We start from the raw sequence: 9,718 nt of genomic DNA, 5'->3' as shown, positions 1-9,718 counted from the left end.
TGGGCCCCCCGGGGTGTCTCGGTTGTAGCCGTAGGCGATGGTTTTGTCGATGGCGAAGCCGAAGTCTGCCCGGCGGACGTGCCCCACCACCTCTCCATCCCGCCACACCGCCTCCAGGCCGAACATCGGCACCTTCCTGCAAGAGCTGCCATCAGCAGAGCCCCCCCCGGGGGCAGAGGGGCTCGGGGGGACGGGACCCCCAGGCTCCCGCTGCCCACAGGTTCATTAACCACCCTGTGCTGACCCCAGGCGCTGGCAAAGCCCCTCCAGCCCGAGCTGCAGAACCTCTCCCTGATGTGGGTGAGACGGGATAAACCCTCTCCTGGCTCCTGTTAAACATCCAGCAGGGAAATTCCAGTGGGATTTAAATTAGAGGTGGAATTAGAGCATGGAAAAGAGCTGAGCGGGCTCGACCGGAGCCCCACGTGCGTGCCGGGGGTGGATGGGGATGGGGAGGGTGCCTGTCCTGGTGCCCAGAGCCTGGCACTGGTACTCACTCCTCAGTGGTGAAGCAGACGAGGCGTCGGAAGATGCCCTTGGCTTTCTGAGCCTCCACAGCCTCCCGGCCCAGGAAGGGGATGCTGGACTTGAGTTTGCAGGTGAAGGCCAAGCCTGCTTCCAGCGGGGTATCATCGGGGCGCAGGTCTGCGTGCCAGTGCCTGTACCCTGCAGAGAGCAAGCCTGGGTCACCCGGCCTCTCCCTGCCGTGGCAGCAAGCCCAGGGTGAGCAGCAGCAGGAGACCAACACATCTCCTCTTGGACACCCCTGTTCCCCTCGATCCACTCGCCCCTTTACAAGGCACCCTCGAGAGGAGGTCCTTGAGGAAGTCTTAGCAAGGAGCGCTGGGGTTGGCAGCACCTCTGCCAGCAGCTCCCAGACCTCCAGTCACACCAACCCTCCCTCAAAGCTGGGGAAAAGCCACTTCTCCCAGTCCCCCAAGCACAGGCGAAGCTGCAAGGGAAGCAAGAAACCTTTCTCGATGCTGAGGCTGTCGATGGCTCTGTAGCCAGCGTTGGCAATGCCGTGCTGGGCACCCGCCCGCATCACCGCCTGGTAAACCTTCACACAGTCCTCCCTGGGCACGTGCAGCTCCCAGCCCATCTCGCCGACGAAGGACAGCCGCATGGCACGGACCTGGGGAACACCAGAGGCCAAAGCCCACGGGAGGGTGGAGCTGGGCAGCACAGTGCCCGAGCTCCCGGGGCACCCGCGGGGCCGTGGCCAGGGGAAGAGCTGGCCCAGGAACCTCCTGCACGTGCTCTGCTTTGGTGGAAGGTGTTTCTTTGCTCTCCCCAGAGCATGGAACCAGGGTCAGACTGAACTTCTCGTCTCTGCACAGCCTAAGCTTGGCACATCAGAGGCAGCTATCATGGCCAAGGGGCAGGGGTGGCTGCTCTCAGCACCCTCGGGCCACTGAGCCCAGGGCTGTCCCAGAGATAGATGTGATGCTCCAGCTCCAGCCAGGCTTTTGTCTCCCTCTGCTGATCCATCGACTCCAGAAGAAAGCCCAGAGGCACCCCCAGTCCTGTGTCTCCCCAGATCAGCCCATCAGACAGGGAAGCTGGTCCCCAACAGGATCATCCTGCTCTTGGGCCCTTATGTTTGCTGTCCCCCAGGGATGTCCCCTCTTTGGATGGTGCCCCCATGGCAGAGGCACCCAGAGGCCCTATGCTCCCAGGGAGGGGCTGAGCCCAGCATCCCAGCCCACGCCCCACAGCCCAGGGGATGCTCAGGGTCCCCCCAGCAGAGCTCATGCCCCAGAGCATTACTCCCTGCTGCCAAATTAGCTCCACACCAAACGCATGAAGATCCAAAGAGGAATGAGCAGATCAGCTCAGGGGACTTGCTGCTTCTCAGAGGAAGGCTCGTCCTTGGAGATCTCCCTCCCTCTCTGCCTGCACTCCTGAGGCACAGATCTCCCAGCCGTGCTGGGACTGCCCTGCCCATGTTCCTCCTGCTCCTCGCCCAGGCAGGCTTGCCTGCATCCTCCCGTTGTCCCCACTGAGCCAGTCTGCACTCCCAAAGCTTCCCAGGCTGGCTGGGGATACCCCAGCTTGGGCACCTTCCCTGGAGATACCTCTTGAGTCTGAGCTGCATTTCCCTCTGCTTCATCCCTTTGGATTTCTCACTTCCTCCCCCACAAAAAACCTCTCTGCTTCATCCCTTTGGAAGCACATCAAGCACAAATGCATATCTCACTTTGGGAGGCAGATTAACTCAAGAGTTTCAGGCCAGATTGTGATCTGCACTCCTAATAAAGCAGCTTTCAGCCAGGAAGAGGCTTCCAGGCCAACTCTGCTGGCTGGGTATGCTCAGCACCTTTCAGGCCATCTTGTCAGTGCTGGCTCTGGGTGTCATTGGGGGCAGAAGCTGCATCTTTGCTGAACACTTTCTACAGCCAGGAGCTGTACTCAGCTGTGTTCTCCAATCCCAGGTATGCACAACATCAGACAACAGGCAGTGACAGTCACGAGAAGTACCAAAGGGGTGCCCAGGCTCTCCCCTGCCTGTGGGTGATGGGTGAGAACCCAAATCCATCCTTGCTTCCCCCAGCCCCACTGTGCTCTACCAGCACTCCAAAAATAACATCCTCAGGCAGACTTTAAGGCAGCTTTTAAGACATCTTAACCTTCACAACAGAAGCGGAGAGGAGAAGGGAGGAACCTTATAGGTATTGGGAATTTATTTGGAGCCTCCTCACAAGAAGAGCCACCCTTCCTTTGTTCCCCACCACAGCCCCACAGTGAAGCACAAAGGCTTGGCCATCACTTTTTGAGTGGCACAGAAAGGGGCATGGAGGAGCTTTTTGTTCCACATAAAGATGTCACCTAATTAGAGAACAGCCAGAGATGCTCTGGGGATTGACAGGCAGCTTCCCAGCTCATGAACCCTGCCTGCCACTCAGCACAGTGGCTAAAGTGCACTTTACTTGCAGGAGCAAGTTCCTCCTGGGAGAAATTTCTCCTCAAACCTCCCCTGCTCCATCCCAGCAAGAGCAGTGAACCATAGAAAACAGAAAACTTGGGAAAATCGGGGTGCCAGTGATGAGCTTTGCACAGGCAGGGGTTGGGGTTGCACCCACGTGTGTGTGTACCCCAGACAGGGGTGGGCATCCCACTGCAAAGGCTGAGGGGGATGGCAAGGGCTGGGCTCAGCTGCTCCTGCTGCCTTTCTGCTGAACTCCCCCAGGAATAGGTTTTTCTGTTAGCTTTCAACAGGAGCTATGGAACAGCATCAATTCCTGGGTCTTTGACAAGCAATTCAAAAGCATTTTAAGTATTCAAGCCAATGAAAACCTGAACTTTACCCTGTATCCAGCAGTGAATTTCAAAGGGGGACCTTTCTCTGTTCAATACAATGAGAGATGCTATATATATAAACTCACAAACCAATCTGTAATTTCCAGAGTCATTAACTCTGCTGGAGCTCTCACTCCAGCTGATTTTGTTCAACTACTGAGTTAATACATGAAAATCGCAGCGATAACTTTTTAAAGATGTTGGGTTCAGTTTAACCCCCCTGGAAGTTGATGGTATCAGTGAAGGCTTCAGCCCACAGTCCTGAGGAACCCTCCTACTCTGATTTTGGCAGGGGCTGGAGTCCCCTGTGCTCATTGTGCAGCAAAGGCCTGATGGAGACCTCCCAAAGGGTGGCCCTGGAGGCAGGCGAGCCCCGAACCCTCATGTAGGAAAGATATTTTTCCTGCAGTCAGGGCATTTACACCCAAAAGAAGCCCCAAAAAAATTAAAAAATTCTATCAGCTATTTATTTCACACAGATTATTTTTTGTAAACTTAAAGTGTAATGCAAATAAACTCTGGGATATGGGAACATTTATACACCTTTCCTTGGGGATAAGGAGATTATTGTGAGATGTTATCAGCTTGCTGCAGGCATGACAGGGGAGGATGTGGGGAGGGTTATAACTCGCTGGTGGAGATTAAAATGCAATGTGTTGGACAACCTTCAAGAATGGTTTGGCTTTCAGGTCCTCCCTGCCACTGTCCCCACCCAAGGGACGCTGGACACACGGTGGGATTTTGGCACCTGCAGCACAGGGCTCAATGCTGGTGATGGTTTGAAGGATTAATCTGAGTTGGGCAAAATCTGTGGCTTGGTTACACTGCCCTAAACCCTGGCTAGGCTCTTGCTCACAAATCAAGTAGCCTTAATTTGATTTAGCAGCAATCCCTTCAGCAGCCAGCTGCATTCGAATTAAAGCCACTTTAATTCTGAATGAAAAGTGGCCGCGTGGTGCTTAACCCAATTTCACCAACAGCCAGCCTGCCTCCAGCTCCCTGCTTCCCTGATGCCTTTTACAGGATTTAGAGCTGCATCTTCATCCCCTTCAGCTCTCATCAGACACCAGCCTGATGCTGGCATGGTCCCTCTGGCTCCTCCGGGTGGGAGAGGGATGCCCTGGGAATGCTCCCTGCCCACATTTCCCATGGGAAGGATGGGGTCCAAGCTCGACCTCCTCCCAAGAGCAGCTTTTGCACTGGAAGCAATATCTCACATGGGGTAAAAATCAATAAGAAACTGAGGCAGAGGTTCTTGGGCAAACCTTCCCAAAGCTTTTCCCCCCCACCAAAACTCGCCAGCTGCAGCTTTTCCCAGAATGTTTCTCTTTTGACCAAACAACACTTCATGGTCATCAGCTCATCTATTTAGGGTTTTTCCAGCAGGCTAAATCAGCAGCTTCACACAAGAGAACTCCCCAAAGAGTTCTTATCACCCCCTTTTCCCAGGGATGACATCAGACCACGCTGATCTCCCCTAGGCGAGGTGGGGGAGAGATTTAAGGCACTTTTCTCTCTGCCCTGTACCAGGTGAGACAGAGGAGTCCAGGCAAGCAGACAGCACTGAGAAACCTCACAGCAAACCCCAGGGACTGATCCACCTCTTTGCACCACAGCCATTGACACCAAACCGCTTTACACCGAGCCTTCCTTCCTCAACACCTCTGAACAATGCCACACAACGTGTTAAACCCATTGCTGCAGGTCCTGGCAGAGGTGCTGGGCTGCCAGCTTGGGCAAGGGAATCTCAATCTCCCACGGCTTGCATGCAAGACAGCATGGACATGCCTGTCCCCTGCTCTGCAGGCAAGGAGAGCTCATGTCCCTCTGCAAACCACCACAGCAGCACTGCCTCCCTGGGAGATGCATGGGGTGAGGAGCCTGCCAGGACTACCCACCAGGCACCCGAGCCTGGCAGTGGTGCTGGTTTCCACCATCACCCCAAAAAGCTTCTCATCCCCTTGCTCCAACACCGAGGGGTTTAGCTTGAGGTGTTAGCACAGAGAATTACCATTTCTGTGCTTTTCTTGCATAACTGCTGCTGTGAGCCCTGAAGTCTGAGCAGACACAGGATGATCTGTACTTGGACAGAAAGCTTAAGGTTGTCAGACTTCTCCTGTGATCAAACACAGCAGCTCCACGGGCTGCCCAGCCTTGTGCTTGACATGCTTTACAATAAACCATCCCTTTTTTTTTTGAGTACAGGGAAATGGAAAGTGTCCAGAGTGCCAGATAAATCTCTTTATCACCAGTGCTCACCCCTAATCTACAGGAGGCATCTCTTGTTCCTCTGACATCACTTCAAAGCCAAAAGTCATCATGTCCCTTCCCCAAGCTCAGTCCAGGCTATGAACTCTCATAAATACCCTGCTCCTACTCTGGCTTTTGGCTTTGTCCAACAAAGGAAACCCCAACAAAACCTCCCAGCTGCCCTCCCAGCAATGTGGAGGCAGACGGGTTCCCTAGCAGGGGATGCTCGGCCGTGCAGGCTGGTGGGAGGTCACCCCAGTGCCCAGACCTCCCTGGGGGTGGAGGGCTGGCCCCATCCTACCTTGCATCCTGCAGCCGTGGTCAGTTTGTGGGTGGAGAAGGGGAAAGCTTCATTGCTGAGGTCGGTGTCAAGCACTTCTTGGAGGACGACTCGGCTGTGGGGAAACAGCAAAGTGGCCATGGTGGAAGGACCTAGGTTGCCAGCCTTGAGAGAAAGGCCAGTTCCCAAGCTGACAGAGAATTGCTCCAGCCAGACCATCTCCTGGTGCCATGGGGCTCACACCTTCCCCTGCCCAACATGGGGACCTGGACTGCAGTTGAGGCATCCCTCTGCCCATCCCTGCATCCTTCTGCCCAACCCCACATCCCTCCATCCATTTCTGCACCCTTCTGCCCATCCCTGCACCCCTCTGCCAATCCCTGCATCCCTGCATGGTCAGGGTGCAAGGAAGGGGCCACGATGCTCTCCTTGCCCTCACCTGAGGGGGCCCTGGATGCTCATCATGCCCAGCTCCTCCGAGCAGTCAAGGAGTTGGCACTGGAGCTTCATGTCCTGCAGCACAGCGGTGATGTGGGACCAGTTGTGCTGAGCCACGGCCCCGCCGATAGCCAGGTAGTAGCCATCCCCTGGAAGACATCCCCCCCAGCACCATTTCAGGCTCCAGAGTGTCCAGCTGAGGACCATGAGCTCAGCTCAGGGCTGTTCTGTTCTCCAGAGCCTGCACTGCAGCCCTGAGCCTCTCCAGCTTGCACAGCCCAGTGGGGACCACCAAGAAAGGAAGGAATTAAATAGAGCTGGGGCAAGGGGCTCTGCTAATATCCATGCTGCCTTTTGTGGGGCTCAGCACAGTGAAAAGCAAATGACCATTAAAATCTGAAAGGTGAGAAGGTTAAAAATAGCTCTTTGAGCTCTGGAAGTGCCTCTCTGTGTGTGAGCATCACAGGAAGAGAAAAAAAACTCATTGTCCCTTGAGACCAACAGCAACAGCATTTGCTCTTTTGTCCCAGTACAGAGCAGATGCCAAACTGTGGAGGGAGCTGGGAACTAAATGTGGGAGCTGGGAACTAAATGTGGGAGCTGGGAGGGCTGCAGCAACTGGGCCACGACCAGTGCAGGGGCTGCACTGTATACAAGGAGGAATTTCATCTCGTCAGTAATCCTGGGTGGAAAAATCCCCAGGGATGGGGTTTGAGAGCTGATTAATACGTAATCAATCTTCCCTCTGTCTTTCCTACCACTACAAAATTGCTCCTTGATCATCTGTCATAACGATAATAAGTACAGCCACCTACTGTAATTGGAAAAATAGACTTGGCTGGGACTGAGCTCCTCCACCACCCGACAGACCCCGTGGCTCTGCCACCCGCTTCCCATCACCCCAGATGAGAGGGATTCAGGGGAGGGAAGAGCTCACCAGCACCCAGCCCCAGCAGGGCGAAGGCACCCACAACACCCACCACCCCGGGCTGGTGCTGGGGGCTGCACCCACTGCAGGGCTGGTCCCTCCCAAGCAGCAGCCCCGAGGGTGGCACTGCCCAGGGACGGGGCTCTGGGGGTGCTGGGCAGCCCAGGGCAAACCTCCCTCCTGGTGGCAGTGCTGGAGACAAGCTCAGCACCCTCCTCCTCTGCTGCTGCTGCCTAATGCCGTTTCTGCCCTCGGGGCTGACTGCTCTGCTCGCTTTCAATTCCCCTTTATTGCAGCTGATAAGGGCTTGGGGAGAAGGTCAGAGCTGCCAGCAGGGCTGGACAACCCGATAACAGCGAGGAGAGGAGCAGTGCAGGGCCCCAGGGGCAGGGGGGATAATCAGGTTAGGGGGACCCAGGGGCAGAGGTGGAAAAAGCCAGGCAGCTCCCATTAGGTAAATGCAATCACCCCTGAGCCTGGCAGGGATGGAGGAGATGCTGGTGGACGGAGTAGTTGGGGTGGCCCCTCCCCCAAACCCTGCCGACACGGCTTCCCGGGTTGGGAGAGGATGGGAGAGGCCAGGAGTGTAAATCCACTCAGCCAAACTCCCACAGAAACGTGCCCAAATCCAGCAGCCCTTGCTCAGGGCTTTTACCTTCAAAGGCAGGGGCCAGGGGGGAGCTGGGGTGCCCGGGGTGGATCCTGCTGACAGTCAGGTCACTCTCCACACCGCCCTGCCTGTTCAGCATGCAGGTGTACACCGTGGAGCCTGGGGACAGCAGAGAGCAGCCCATCAGCCAGCCAGCAGAGGGCAAGGGCCACCACAGAGGGTACCAGGGAAGCTGGTCCACTGCCTGGGTATGCCCTGACCGACCCCGCTTGGACCACGAGGGAGATGGGAGATGGGCTTTTTCTTTTTCCCCTGGAGATCTGTGTGAGGAGGTGAAGCTGAATCCTTGGGAATGCTATAAGCTGCCTCCCAGCCCTGGAGAGTCATAGAATCATTGAGGTTGGAAAAGATCTCTAAGATCATCAAGCCCAACCGTCACCCAACACTACTATAACCATTAAACCATGTCCCCAGGTGTCACATCCACACATTTTTGGAACCCCTCGAGGGCTGATGACTCCAACACCTCCTTGTGCAGCCTGGGCCAACGCCTCATCACTCTGTCAGGAAAGAAATTCTTCCTAATCCCCAATCAAAACCTCCCCTGAAGGGGCAGATTCTCCCCGTGGGAACCACGGTTGGCGAGGGCTGTGCTTGACTTACTCCAGTACCCATCACCTCTCCAGCTGTGAGCCACAGCTGGAGCCAGAGAGCCAGACCCCCCTCCCTCACCCCTCAGCACAGAGCACATCTGCCCCTGTGTAAATGAGAGCAGAACCCAGCCTCCAGCCAGGACAGGCGAGCACTTGCTTCCTATGCTTCCCATACCCTCTGCAAAGGTGCTGCAGAGCCTCTCAGCATTTAAAAACAAGGCAGTTTGGGTCCCATTTGGGTCGTTGGGGTGGAAGGTGTGATTTCCCAGGGCAGTGCTCAGCAGAGGCAGCACACAGCCAAAATCAGGGGTGGGGCTGAGCCCGTACCTGGCGCTTTGCTCACGTCAGCAGTAAAGAGCCAGTTCGCTGCTTTGGTTGCTTCAGGCCCAACCAGGTAGAATTTCCCAAAATAAGACATGTCAAAGAGGGCCAGGGCGTTTCTGCAGGTTAAGCACTCCTTCTTGATCTGCAATTAAAGCACACGAGGCTGAGTGGTGTTCTCAGACCACAAATGGCTCATGGCAGAGCCTTTTATGTAACAGGGAACAACACCAGGACACTCACCTGGTGACTTTAAAGGCTGCAAGGCTTCAAAACACTCCCCCAAATCAGCTATTAAATGGAGCCAGCCTGACAGAGCATCCCATATGCTCAATCCCAGCCCTAACACAGTGGCAGTTATCAATAATAAGAGCTAAATTTTATCAGATTGGGTATTTCCCCCAAGCTGGTCTCAACTTTTTCCTTTGGGAAAGCAGCAGTAAAATCCTTGTGGCCTCTCTGCTGAGGTGTCTGAGCATGGACCATGTATTTCTGAGCTTTTTGGGACATTTTGCCCACTTTTGGGCAAAACTTGCTGCTTCCCTTCCCGCTGAGCCTCGCCAGCTCTACCCAAAGCAGCAGGATGGCACAGGCTCTGCTGCCTCTAGCCCCCGTCCTGGCTCCAGATGTGCCCAGAGGTTTCGGGCAGGGGGGGCTGCCCTGGGACACTCACCACGTGGTGGTGTGGGGGGAAGTCAAAGGTGTACTCGTCCCCCAGCAGCTGCTTGTAGGTGTAGTCCTGGTGGCGCTCCCGGCCATACGCCCCGTAGTAGTCGTAATCCAGAACCTGGAGGGGAAGGGAGGGGAGGAGGAGGGCAGTGAGGAAGATGATGTGAGGCTGAAGCCAAGGGGCTGCTCCCAGTCGTGTTCATCCCGTGTCAGGAGAGGAATGGATCCATGCAGGACTTGGCTGTGGTGATGGGTCCCCTCCCTGCATC

The 9,718-nt window shown here is 55.6% G+C and overlaps 1 protein-coding gene across 1 annotated transcript in view; it reads right to left on the bottom strand.

Annotated features, from left to right (window-relative positions):
- Nucleotides 1–9,567, bottom strand: part of LOC103770273 (sarcosine dehydrogenase, mitochondrial-like) — a gene marked incomplete at its 5' end in the record, with an annotated part of 11,613 nt that extends 2,046 nt beyond the window's left edge. The window contains 8 exons of the mRNA XM_008937530.1: nt 2–136; nt 498–666; nt 973–1,135; nt 5,852–5,945; nt 6,270–6,417; nt 7,852–7,965; nt 8,787–8,925; nt 9,454–9,567. Coding sequence (XP_008935778.1) covers nt 2–136; nt 498–666; nt 973–1,135; nt 5,852–5,945; nt 6,270–6,417; nt 7,852–7,965; nt 8,787–8,925; nt 9,454–9,567 — 1,076 coding nt within the window. The remainder of the gene's footprint in view (nt 1; nt 137–497; nt 667–972; nt 1,136–5,851; nt 5,946–6,269; nt 6,418–7,851; nt 7,966–8,786; nt 8,926–9,453) is intronic.
- Nucleotides 9,568–9,718: the final 151 nt, after the last annotated feature.

This window comes from Merops nubicus, unplaced genomic scaffold (genome assembly GCF_000691845.1).
Source record: "Merops nubicus isolate BGI_N331 unplaced genomic scaffold, ASM69184v1 scaffold19793, whole genome shotgun sequence".
Taxonomy (NCBI): domain Eukaryota; kingdom Metazoa; phylum Chordata; class Aves; order Coraciiformes; family Meropidae; genus Merops; species Merops nubicus.
The sequence above is the reverse complement of the archived record's forward strand: the minus strand, read 5'-3'. Positions and strand labels throughout refer to the sequence as shown.